Raw genomic sequence first — 13,199 nt, 5'->3', positions numbered from 1 at the left:
ACATTTAGTTAGTGGGCAGAAAAACATAATAAAAAAATAAGCAACTTTGGCATTACCTGTAAACACACACATAATAATTGTATCCACACTGCCTGTAACGTGTTCAGATCTATATCTTCTGGTTCTACATCTACACCCTCCCTTCGTATCCTGGACCCCTCGTTCCCTCCAAACTTCAAGCTCATCCTCACACACAAATCTTAAAGTCACACTCACTGCTCCCAGCAACAACAGCTGAAGACTGCAAGAAGAAGAAGAAGAAGAAGAAGAAGTAGAAGAAGAAGACGAAAAAGAAGAAGAAGGTTGCTGAGATTTTCTTCACGTCCTGCCGGTTGCTGCTCGTCGAGGTAAAGATGGATTAATTCGACCACTCAAGTGTTTCTGTCACTGCTGCACTGTTCATTCATTCATTCATTCACTTGTAAACCAGTGATGGAGTGTAACTAAGTACATTTACTCAAGTACTGACGTTTTCTTTATATATTCCCTTTCTTTGCTATTTAAAACTTTAGTTACGAGATACTTTGCTGACTTCATGCTGCACCAGAGTCAACAGCACATCTCTAAATTAACTTATTTTTTCTTTATTAATTTACTTTTATCTTTTTAAAATGTCACATCTCGTTCCTTTCCATCCCTGTTGATCGTGAAGAAGAGAGACACGCCTTGTATTGAAATGTTTGTGCATTTTAAAACTGAAATCAAACAACCACTCTTAAAATCAGATGGCTGAAATAAAGTTAGTGTGCAGTGAATCTTGGGCACAACGATAACAGATTTTCTGAGAACATTACATCAGTAACAGCCAATCAAATCTTGTTTAAAGCAGTAATTCATAGTTTTATCAGAGCGAGCAGCCACAATGAGACAGTCAGCAGCAGCTACTCAACACAGAAGCCATATACTCTTAACTTTATAGCTTTACAACAAAGTGTCCTTCTTATCTCGCTTGTAATTATGAACACATAACTTGTCCTGCACCTCAGTTTGATCAGCAAGCCACAAAACTAACATTCACCATCTTAAAGGGATATTCTGGTGTAAGTTTAATCCATGGTCTAAATCACCGTGAAACTGTGTTAGACTCCCTCTCGAGAGATCAAGTTAGCAGACCGCTAATTTACGTAGTTTTATCAACCTCAGAAACGGCCGCATGACAACAATACACTGCAGTAAATGGATCCAAATATAAACCGCCACCAAAAAGCCACAAATAATGCTCAGAACAGCACCAAACTTCAGCAACAGTACAAATAGGGTCTCAGCACATAGTCCGGGGCATCTAACCTCCGCTAGCTTAGCTGGATTTCTATTGGGAAGCTAAAAACAGAGTTCAACTCTCCTCCATCAGCTTCCGGGTCGGGGAAGTCCCGACGCGACGATTACCGAGTGTGGCTAGAAATGCTCAATTCCGTTCTTTTCCCTGTCCGCTCTCGATAATAACTGTTATAAACTGGCAGGTAAGACACATATGAATGTTGATTGCTTTTCCATGGAGCCATAATCATACATTTTCATCCATGAGCCGCGGAACTCTACTGCACTCGGTAATCGACTCGTCGGGACTTCCCATCAACAGGAAGCTGCTGCAGAAGAGTGGTAAATTTAGTCAGCTTTTCAGTAGAAATCCAGCTAAGCTAGCGGAGGTTAGATGCCCCGGACTATGTGCTGAGACCCTATTTGTACTGTTGCTGAAGTTTGGTGCTGTTCTGAGCATTATTTGTGGCTTTTTGGTGGCGGTTTATATTTGGATCTATTTACTGCAGTGTATTGTTGTCGTGCGGTCGTTTCTGAGGTTGATAAAACTCCATAAATTAGTGCTAACTTGATCTCTCGAGAGGGAGTCTAACACAGTTTCACGGTGTGTTAGGCCATGGATTAAACTTACACCGGAATATCCCTTTCACTAATGTTCTTGTTCTCTATCGTTCACTCAGCATGAAAAAGCCACAGCACCTTATTTCTTCATTTTAAAATGACATTACAAACATTATTTTAGGCTTTAAAAGGAACTGATCTGATGAGATTTCAGTTTGCAGTAGTCCAGAGAATTGTCTCCATTGTGTTTCTTTGCTGTGTTTATGTGTAGAGATGCAGTCCGCCCTCCACTGTCTCAGGGTGGTGGTGGTTTTATTGAGTCTGGCTCCATCCACCCAGTCATTCTCCCACGGTGCCAGCCACGCCTCCTGTCAGGAGATGATTCCAGGCCACATCCGGGCTCAACCCCTGGACCCACAGCAGAGCCACGTCACCCTGCACACATCTGCCTCCTCTTACCTGCCCGGACAGTTAGTTACAGGTAGTGGACAACTAGTTTTCAACCAATTCACTAGTTAATTAACCAATAATCACAAAGTTCCGTATCCCTCCTCAGCAGCATTGGCACCACCTGGGCTCTGAGAGTCTGGGTGCTGGTAACTCTCTCCTGGAGCTCAGTAGCTGTTGCTCTCCTCCCAGAGACACCTTGTTCGGCTTTTGTTTGGCATTTGGGTTTCTGGATTCCTTCTTACAACATTACACACACACTTCTCCACTCATGCATTCACCTACACCAGTGATTCCACTGACTACACATGCCATGATTAGTTTAGGTTACTTTTTTAGGTTAGCAAAGGAGGCATATGTGTCTTTGGGCTGTGACCTCACATATGAATCAGTCAAGGCTGCTGTATTGAAGGCGTATGAGTTGGTCCCAGAGGCGTATCGCCAGCGTTTTAGGACTTTGTAAGGGAGATGACTAATCATTTCAATCGTTGGTGTGTAGCCTCAAGTGGTGATAACTTTGAGGGTTTGTGCAATTTGGTCATCCTGGAGCAATTTAAAGACACTCTGCCCAGTCAGGTTGCCACATATCTTAATGAGCTGCTGCTGAGGCTGCAGGGCTGGCTGATGAGCATGTGCTCATTCATAATGGCTGGCCTGGTGAGCCTGGAAGGGAGCCTGTTGGGCGAAAGGAGGGTGGTAGATCACCTGTTAGTTTTGGCGTTTCCTCAGGTAAGGGGTTCCAGGCAGCACTGCAGAAGGGAGAGGATGTGTGTAACTTTTGCCGTGAGGCAGGCCATTGGAAGTCAGCTAAGAAGCAGCATGCTATAGGCAGGCTGTGAGTGTTTCAGGCCCTGTGGATGTGGGGGCGTGGCAACAAGAGTGGGGGGAAATCTGGCATGACTGGTGCCATTGATGAGTCCTATCTGCCTTTTATCTCAGATGGGTTTGTATCACAGGTTGGTAGTGACACTCAAGTTCCTGTTAAGATTTTGAGAGATACTGGTGCTTTTGATTCATATGTTTTGGAATCCGTTTTGTCTTTCTCTGAGAGGACTGATACTGGGGACAAAATCCTTATGCGAGGAATGGGCTTGGACGTAGTCATTGTCCCAGTGCATAAGATGAACTTAGACTGTGAATTGGTGCAGCGTGAGGTTCCGATGGGTGTGAGACCAGCGTTGCCAATAGAGGGGGTTGGTATAATTCTGGGCAACGATCTGGCAGGCAGTTGTGTTTGGGTGAAGTGTCCACCACCTCCAGCAGTCTCCCTCTCTCTTTTGGAGTAAGAACCACCTGAAAGTGCAGGGCGCCTTCCAGTAGTCCCCCTTTCTCCTTCAGAGACAGAACATCCTGATGAAAGTGCAGTGTGCTTTCCTCAAGTTTTTCCTGGGGAGATTGACACTGTTTTGCCATGTTTGCCAGATTTTCCTTTGTCTGTATCCCACAGTGAACTGCAGAGTGAACAGAGAGCTGACCAATCTTTGGATCAGCTGTTTGGGTCTGTGCTGACACCCCTAGAGATGAAAAGTGTTGCCAGAGGTTACTTTCTCCAGGATGGTATCTTAGTGAGAAAGTGGGTGCCCCATGGGGAGGATTTTGTTTGGGATCCCATCTTTCAAGTAGTAGTTCCATCCAAATTTCGTGGTTATGTGTTAAAGTTGGCCCATGATGGGTCAGGGCATCTGGGTGTCCATAACACCTATGACAGGATTGTGTGTAATTTCTTCTGGCCACAACTAAAAAAGGATGTTTCTCTTCACATTAAAAACTGTAGTACTTGTCAGCTGACTGTGAAGACAAATCAGGTCATTAAACCAGCTCCACTGCAGCCGATTATAGCTATCAGTCAACCATTTGATTATTGCTCATTGATTGTCTGGGGCCGCTGCCCAAGGCCAGGTCTGGTTGTAAGTATTTGTCGTCGGTTATGTGTCAAAGCACCAGGTACCTAGCAGCTTATCCTTTGCATACCATTACAGCAAGAGCTGTGGTTAGGGCCCTGACACAGTTTGTTTCTGTTTTTGGCATCCCTAGAGTGACACAAAGTGACCAGGATCTAATTTTTCCTCACACCTGTTCGGCCAAGTGTTAAAACTCCTGGGAATTAGACATAACCAGTCTTCAGCTTGTCACGCTCAGAGTCAAGGCGCTCTGGAGGGCTTTCATCAAACACTTAAGTCACTTTTGCGTGCGTACTGTACTTGATGGGGACTGGGAAGATGGGCTCCCCTGGTTGCTTTTAGCTGCACGAGAGGTAGTGCAAGAAAGCACAGGGTTTAGCCCAAATGATTTGGTGTTTGGTCATACTGTACAGGGTCCACTGTGTTTAAGGATGAATGGAAGGGGTCAGATGCACCCACTAACTTAATTTACTATGTCAATGGGTTTAGGCATAGGCTATACGCCGCTGGGGAGCTGACAAGGCAAATGTTGGCTACATCACAGGGTAAATGAAGAAGAGGTGTGATCGCAGAGCTGAGCTGCGTGAGTTTAGTGAGGGCGATTGAGTTCACCATTCCAGACAAAGTATATGGGTCCTTATACAGTGGTTAAACGTGTTTCAGTGTTTTGTGTTGAGTCTTGCCTTGGTAGTTGGTACAGTGGGAGCGGTTTCAGGTGAGTGTCTGGATGATGTTCTTGAGAATGATGAGGGGGTGTTGTCGGGCCGGTTAAAAAATTCAGAGACCTTGAAGAATCTTGAAGGGTTGGTTGGTATTTGCCAGAGGCACAAGCTCTGTAATTTGAGGAGCTGATTTTGAGGTACCCTGGATTGTTTGGTGACATGCCTTCTGCACTGATTGGGTCAAACATGACATTGATGTGGGTGAGACCTGAGAAATATTTGGATGCTGAGGTTGAATATATGCTTGAAAATGATATTGCAGTGCCTTCCTCTTCAAGCTGGGCTTCTCCTTGCCTTTTAGTGCCTATGAGTGATGGAAGACCTAGGTTTTGCTCTGATTTCAAGAAGGCTAACTCGGTGACAAAGCCAGACTTCTTTCCACTGCCTCGAATGGATGATTGTGTAGACCAGGTGGGTGCTGCCAGCAGTGTGGTGCCTGAACGCATTCAATGAACGATGGTTCATGAACTTGTTTATATTTTGGACGAACGTGAACTGAACGCACTGTATACGTTACTGTGAACGCGTTCATTCTGGTGTTTGTGAACGGCGCGTTCTCACAGTTTAACTTTGTTCAAGATCTGGCTGTTGGGTATATAACACTGGAAACACCATCCACCACAGAGTCGCACCGCCACATGCGTCATCAATGTGCTAAGCATGGAGGCAAAAACAAATAAAGGCTTCACATCTGTTTTTTTATTGTGATATATCTAAAACGTTTTGGAGTGATGTTGTCGGATCTTATTTCTTTGCTGCTGCTAACTCTGTCCATTCTCTGACCCTTAAACATGTTATTTGCTATGTTAACCCAGAAGATAATGCTCTTGAACACATGATGAACTTTGTTATCCTATGTTTTATTCACAAACAAAAATTTGCAAAGTCACTACCTAAATTTGCTCCTTTTCTGCCGGAACTGATCTCTTTGCTTAAATCTCTGATTTAGTTAAATAACAAAAAAAGTAGTACCTTACTGAGTCATAATGAAAAGTTTTTCCCTGAAGCTACTGTCTGAACTATCTATTTATTTATTATTTTATTTTTCCCTTTCTTCTTTTTTAAAATTATTTATTTACTTATTTATGTATTATTCTATTTTGAATTTTTAATTTGTACTCTATCCTGTACCACAAACCTGAAACGGCACATTGAACTAAAGCACCCGGCGAGCCTTTCAAGGTATGTGCATATGAATAAAAAATCAAAAGACGAGCCAAAACAGATCCTCTACCACCCAAATCACATTAACGGCGTACAGTAGCGGCTCCATTGTCTTCATTACCCAGCCACAGCTGGACAACCTGGTTTTGCAGAAAATTGTGGGAGAGCTGCAGCTTCAGTATTAAACTGATAGAATAATAGCTGTCTGTGGTTCTAAATGGGCTGTGGCAATAATTTTGAAAAATAATAGCTTGCATCAACATATTGAAAAAAACAACAACTATGAACTAGTTCATTTTTGGAACTGTGAACTTAGTTCAAAATTTAGAATTATGAACTATGAACTGAACTAGTCAATTTAAAAGTTTGTGAACTTAACTTTGAACTAGTTCATGTAGAAAGTGAACTTTCCCAACACTGGCTGCCAGATATGTCAGCAAATTTGATCTGCTGAAGGGCTACTGGCAGGTGCCCTTGTCCAAACGAGCACAGGAAGTGGCAGCTTTTATAACTCCTTCTGGGCTATATTCTCATCAGGTGATGCCGTTTGCGTTGAGGAACGCACCAGCCACATTTCAACACCTGATGAATCGTGTGATGGCTGGGCTGGCTGGGTGTGCGGTTTATATAGACGATTTGGTGGTCTACAGTGACTCTTGGTGTTATCACATTCAGCGGGTTTGGGCGAAGCTCACATTAAACCTAGCTAAGTGTGAGTTGGCTCATGCTACTGTGACTTACCTGGGTTGGGTGGTGGGACAGGGGCAGGTGGCTCCAGTGCGTGCCAAAGTGTTGGCAGTTGAGAAATTTCCACAGCCTATTTCGAAGAAAGAGCTTATGAGATTTCTGGGGATGGTTGGATATTATCAGTGCCTCTGTAGGAACTTTTGATCTGTGGTGGCACCACTCACTGACTTGCTGAAGGCCAGGGCTCAGTTTGTTTGGTCAACAGAGTTTTGACTGTTCTTTTATTTTGCAGGTGGATGCAAGCCATGTAATAGCAGGAGCGGTGTTGATGCAGGCAGATGAGCAGGGAGTTGACAGACCAGTCAGTTTCTTTTCTAAGAAGTTTAACCGACACCAGGTTAACTACTCCGTGGTTGAGAAGGAGGCCCTTGATTTGGTCTTGGCCCTGTAGCACTTTGCAGTTTATGTGGAGTCTGCTGTGGCAGCTGTTGTGGTCTACACAGACCACAATCAACTAACCTTTTTACATTCTTTGCGGTGCCCCAATCAGAGGCTGATTAGGTGGTCTCTGTTCCTGCAGTCTTGTAATCTGGACATCCGATACATTAAAGGCCTTGATAATGTGGTTGCAGAGGCACTGTCTCAGGCTCCAGTGATGGAGTAGGACCCTGTTCACCTCCAGTTTTCCCTTCCCCTCTGTATTCTTTAAAATTGGCCCTTATAGATTGGGATGTTGCTTTTTTGGGCAATGGATGTTGGAACTGGCAGATTGTAAGTATACTGTAATAACTGTAGTATTTCATTGATTGTGTAGTTCTCATTTTGGTTGGTGTTATGTTGTTGTGACGGAGATCCTGTGAGGACCCTCCCTGTTCTCTCTCCCTCTTCTGACATCAGCAGGGTCGTCAGCAACATTGGCACCAACTTGGCTCTGAGAGTCTGGGTGCTTGTAACACTCTCCCGGAGCTCAGTAGCTGTGTGCTCTCCTCCCAGAGACACCTTGTTCGGCTTTTGTTTGGCATTTGGGTTTCTGTACATCCTTCTTACAACATTACACACACACTTCTCCACTCATGCATTCACCTACTACACCACTGATTCCACTGACTACACACACCATGATTGGTTTAGGTGATTTTTTTAGGTTACTTTTCTTTCGATAAATACTTAGTTAATTGTCCCTTGTGTGCATCTCCTTCCTTTGTCATGGCCATGCAGCCCGGTTTGTGACACTGCGCCTGACCTTACACTTTATAGTTCAAAAAAGTAACGTCAGATTAACAAAAGTAGATAAATTAACTATCAAATTGCACAAGTTTAGTTTAGTTTAAGAAAAAAACAGGAAGAGAAATGTTGTCCTTTCTATGAAGTGCTGGTATACTGGCAAAAACTGGCAGCGCCCTCTAGAGGCCACAGTAAAAACAGCATCAAAGGAGGAACTTGGATGAAGTGATAAAAAAAACAGCATTAAAAGGAAGACAGGGTGAAACAAGAATAAGACTTTCATTTATGAGACTTAGCAGAAAACAAACTGTTTTCATAAACATAATCTAGTAGTTTTAGAGCCTGAACCTAACCAAACTGTGGGTATACTATGCAGATACCACCTGTCGCTGGTAGACCGAATCGGCCATGTGTTGACCATGGTGATATATGTGTTTTTTTCAGAATTGGCACCCTCAAAGCGAAAATAAATCCAATTTTCGATCTTACAAAGACTGTTGTTTCGGCAAATGGTCATCCTCAGCTTGTTAGAACAATCAGTTGTTACAACTCCACGTTATGTAATGTCTCTTCTTCTGTTTCTCTGAATCCATACTTGTGTCCCTAGTGACTGTCCGAAGCTCTCGGGACTTCATGGGTTTCTTGCTCCAGGCTCGCATTGTGGAGGGAGTCGAAGGCAGGGCTGGAGACAGAGTCAGGGCGAGGACTGGATTTGGGGCTGGGGTCACATCAACAAGGCTGGGCCCAGTGCTGGTGGGTGGTTCCTGGGCCCTCAATCCCCCTGGAACGCACACCCTGCACTGCCTCTCGGAGGATGATACCCTCACACACTCTGACAAACAGCTGAAGAGAAACCTGTCGTTTGTGTGGAGGGCTCCTGATAAACCCATGGGCGACATCAGGTTCTAGTAAGTATGAACCTTCCAGTTCAGGGTGGTAATTGACCACAACCCTGTCAAGTACCATTAGGAATCCTACTGTAATGTACATAACCCCCTTTGTCTGTCATTCCAGCATCACAGTGGTGCAGTCTTACTTTGTATATTGGGCAGGTATTGAGTCAAGAGTGGTGCATGATGGGAGTCGTAGTCCTTGTTGTGGGCATAACACCACAGAGATGGATGGAAGGAATTCAAATTTTGTACAACAGGAAGATGGAGTTACGACTCTGCCAGGTACCTTATTCAATGATGAACTTATTTATCAAATGTCATGTTCATTATCCATCCATTTACCTGAAGTTTTATGGATGTTATGTCTCGTTGTCGCACAGCTCTCAGAATCCATGGAGCATCAAACAAACTAACAAATGAGATGGTCAACCCCGCATCTACCCCAGTGCCCCCTACAACAACAAGCAGTCAAATCCGAAGCTTCAAATCTCTGGAAACACCAAAAGAAGTCACTCTTTCAGTCTTGGAGATGAACAGCTCTGCAACATTGGCATCCCTTGGAGTTCAACGCCTGACAAATCGGGCAGTCTATGAAAGGAACAGCACTTCATCTCTAGGATCTCTTGAAAGTTCTTCTAAGGGGAGTGAGTCTAACACTTATGCAACATCTGGATCCCTTTTAGGTGTAACTGATGAGGCTCAAGAGAGCCCCTCCTCCAACCAATCTTTCATAGCCCTTTTCCCCTCAGCTAAGACAAGAGGGATGGAAGCAACTGCCAGTCCTTTGCCCAACATCAAAATGCAAAACTCAACGAGTTCTCTTCTCATTGTTCCCTTCCCCTCCCTGAACATTGGTGAGATCGAAAGAAAAGAGGGAAAGATGAAGTTTCAGGATCCAAAACCGCCGAATGCTCCTGAAACAAAAGGAACAACATTAAATCCTGAAACCACCACAGCTTTATTCTCAACCAATCACAGCTTCCACACCACAAATCTCCCAAGAATATATATATCCAAGTATCCAAGAATATCAAACCAGGACCAAACTAGTTCAGTCAAGTTCAAAAATGATTATAGTTCGTCACAGCCCTGGAGGACTAGCCATACCAAATCCCAGATCAGTCCAATTAAGGATGAAGCTGGTAGAAAATCCATGAACCTGTCCCAGAATCAATCCCTCAACACTTTGCTCCACTCCAAAACGTATCTTCAGGTTCAAACCTCTCCATCCAAAACTTCAAGTGGGATCCTTCCTTTCTTCCAGAAATCTTCTACTCCCTTTGCACTCTCCCAAACTTCGAAACCAAACCTTATTGTCCCAGTCAAATCTCATACCCTTCAGTCCTTTCTCCCATCTCACACAACCTTATCTGTCCCTCCGGGCCGCCCCCTTTCCCACCTGTCCATTTTCAGCAAACTCCTGAATGTCCTTTCCCACTACCAGCTCATGAGTGATTTACATGAACATCAGCCTGAAGACAGTACATCTGAACCCAAAACTAGACAAACCAGAATCTCCCCCCAAACATGGTCCCAGTTCCATTCCCAAACAAGTGCACCACTGGCACACATCTTTGGATGGAAGCAAACCTTGGTAGCTCCTCGATCCATCAGCCCTCTGCCCTTCACATCAAGGTTTGACCCAACTTTAATGCTTGATAATGCAAAGGTGAACAAAGATCTTCAGGCTCAAGCGGAGATCAAAACCATGAGCCCCATTTTTGCCTCAATTCCCTCAACTTCTCCTTCTTTTTCTTCTTCTTCTTCTTTGCCTACTTCAACCCTTGTTCACCCTAATTCCACCATGCCTAATCCTCGCACTGGAAGTTCAACCCTGGTGTCCACAAAAACTTATTTGGCCCATGCTACTTCCTCATCTCTTCCCTCATCCTCCTCCATGACAAATCATCCCAAAACAGCTCCAGCCCCTTCCGCTCTCCCCTCTCCTTCCCCAATTTCCATTCCTCCGCGATTTTTCTCCATCCAAACTTCCTCACCTATGCCATCCTCCGTAACCTCTTCTACCATACCCTCCTTGCACATCTCCCACTATCCATCATCAGCTCCCTTCTTTTATTCAGCTCCTCTTTCAACTTCTTCTGCGTCTCCCTTGACCACCTCCCAGTCTATCACAACGTCAACCTCACCCACACCTTCTTCTGTCACCATTTCCCCTTCCGTCTCCTTCTCCATTGCCTCATTAGCTTCCTCCATTCCTTCCCCATCCATCTCTACCTCTACCTCAACATCTTCTTCCTCCTCACTTGGTCCCTTATCTTCCCCCAACTCATCTGCCACCTCTTCTCCTTTGTTGTCCTCCCAGTCTACCTCCTCTCAGCCAGAACCCTCCAGAGCTCCCCGTCGCTCTCTCTACCTTGCCCTTACTTCCACTTCTCAACAACTCACCCGAGGTCAAATGTTGCTAATCCAGAACCGCATCGCATCATCTGATCCTGAGCCCAGTGACTACTTTCCAACACCAAGAACAGTGGTTCACCCACACCCAGAGCCCCATCCAAACCTTGACCCAAACTTCAAACTAAATCTTGGCCGTGAGTTGAAACCAAACCTTCCCAAGACTGATACTAAACCCAAACATCCATCCAAACCCTCTGGAACTCCAGACAAGGAAGGGAATTATCCGGACATTATCCCCAGACACAGAGCCTTGGAGCTGGGCATGCTTCTGGGCTGCTCAGCTGGTTTGGGCATGCTGCTGGTGGTCGGGGTACGATACCTGTACCGCCAAACCTGTGGCAAGCGAACAGAGGTGACGCTGAACGACAGGGAGAGAGAGTATGGGAGAGGAGAAAGAGGGATGATCCACGTCCAGGAGTGTGGAGATTTGGTCAGAGTCCGGAGAATCCGAAACAACAGTTTTGTGCTCCTGGCAGAGTACGATATACTGACACCACCTGGAGACTGAGATAAAAGCTGCCGATTTTCTCAGTTGTAGATACCAAAGTATTAACGGTACTAATGAAATGTAGCATTTTGTAACTAACTGAAAAAGTCACTTTTTCATTGGGAGCTAGGTAGCCTTATGTGCCTTGTAACTTAGCCCCTAAGCCAAGCTAGCTTACAGCTTTCTAAAACCTTGACCATAAATGAATGAAACAAGGTTGTTTTTATGAATCTGTGTCCGAGAGAGAGAAATGTCAACTCTTGGACAGAATTTTAAATTTGTGTGTCTTATTCATTTCAGCCTCTAGCGGCAATTAGCATGTAAGCAGGAGTTTTAGTCTTGTTTTCTAGAGAGTTTTGCTTCTAATATGTTTAGGGAACTAAAACTACAATCTGCCTACTTATCCTGGAGGGGCTTAACAGACTATGCTAGGATTAAACACCATTTGGTGGATACGTTTAGTTTTTAACATGCACCAGGAAGATAAATGCAAATGGTATCAACACACATTACCAGTGACACAGGCTGTTTCAGTTTCAGCTCTATGATTGTATAGTTAGATATTTTTTTAATGTAGAATTAGCCTGCTTATTTAGCATGCTAACAGGTGACACTGTGATGAGAATTTTGTCCCACCAATATTCATGTGCATGTACTGAAATCACCAAAGACCACTGAAACCTGCTGATCACTTGACGACTTCATGTTTTTGTAAACTGTCATGTTAAGTCACATGGATGCACTTAATAATAAAATATATCTTCCGTATTATACAAGGTGTATTTCTTTATTTTGGCTCTTTCTGTAGGTTTTGTAGATGGCAGTGCTGGTTGCTTAGTCATTTCACAATCACGTGGTTGTGTGTTAGAAGCAGCACAAGGCCTCTAGAGTCTGTTGGCAGAGATTTCACAGCCTTATTTTATTATAACTTTATCCAAACGATGGGACAGAAGAGCCATCTGTCCAAAAACATTCGTGTGGTTGAAACTAATGAACTGCCAATATTTCCCTGGGTGTTTTTCTGCAGTGAGATCAGACAATAAATACAAGCATCTATTGAGATATTCTCTGTATATAAACAGGCTGTGAGGAGGAACGCTGACTACAAACATGGATGAGACAACAAATTCAAGGCCCTGTTATCTCTGGAGGAGCTGATTAAAGTCTGTGTGCAAACTGTTCAGGAGTGTTTAATGATAAGGTAAACAAATACCTGGTCCACTTGGCAGCACACAATCATTATTTAAAACCTTCCTTCAAGTATATAAAATATTTCTGTAATTTGCAAAAGTAATCACACCTTTTACACAGATATAAGAATGCATTGGCTATCTTTTTAGTCGTGTTTCTTACTAACCTGATGTTCATTATTTAGTTTAAAAAGAAAATGAGCAAGGAAACTGATCCGCATTATGTATGTAGCAGGAAAACAACAACA

General features: G+C 43.9%; 1 protein-coding gene across 1 annotated transcript; it reads left to right on the top strand.

Annotated features, from left to right (window-relative positions):
- The first annotated feature begins 213 nt into the window (after positions 1-213).
- reeld1 (reeler domain containing 1) lies at positions 214-12,452 on the top strand. Its single transcript, XM_030431534.1, has 5 exons — positions 214-347; positions 2,090-2,299; positions 8,571-8,871; positions 8,978-9,138; positions 9,237-12,452. The coding sequence occupies exons 2-5, from the start codon at positions 2,092-2,094 to the stop codon at positions 11,780-11,782; spliced, it is 3,216 nt and encodes a 1,071-aa protein (XP_030287394.1). The 5' UTR covers positions 214-347; positions 2,090-2,091; the 3' UTR covers positions 11,783-12,452.
- Positions 12,453-13,199: the final 747 nt, after the last annotated feature.

Source organism: Sparus aurata, chromosome 10, assembly GCF_900880675.1.
Source record: "Sparus aurata chromosome 10, fSpaAur1.1, whole genome shotgun sequence".
Taxonomy (NCBI): Eukaryota; Metazoa; Chordata; class Actinopteri; order Spariformes; family Sparidae; genus Sparus; species Sparus aurata.
Note: the sequence above shows the minus strand (reverse complement) of the source record. Positions and strands in the feature narration are given on the sequence as shown.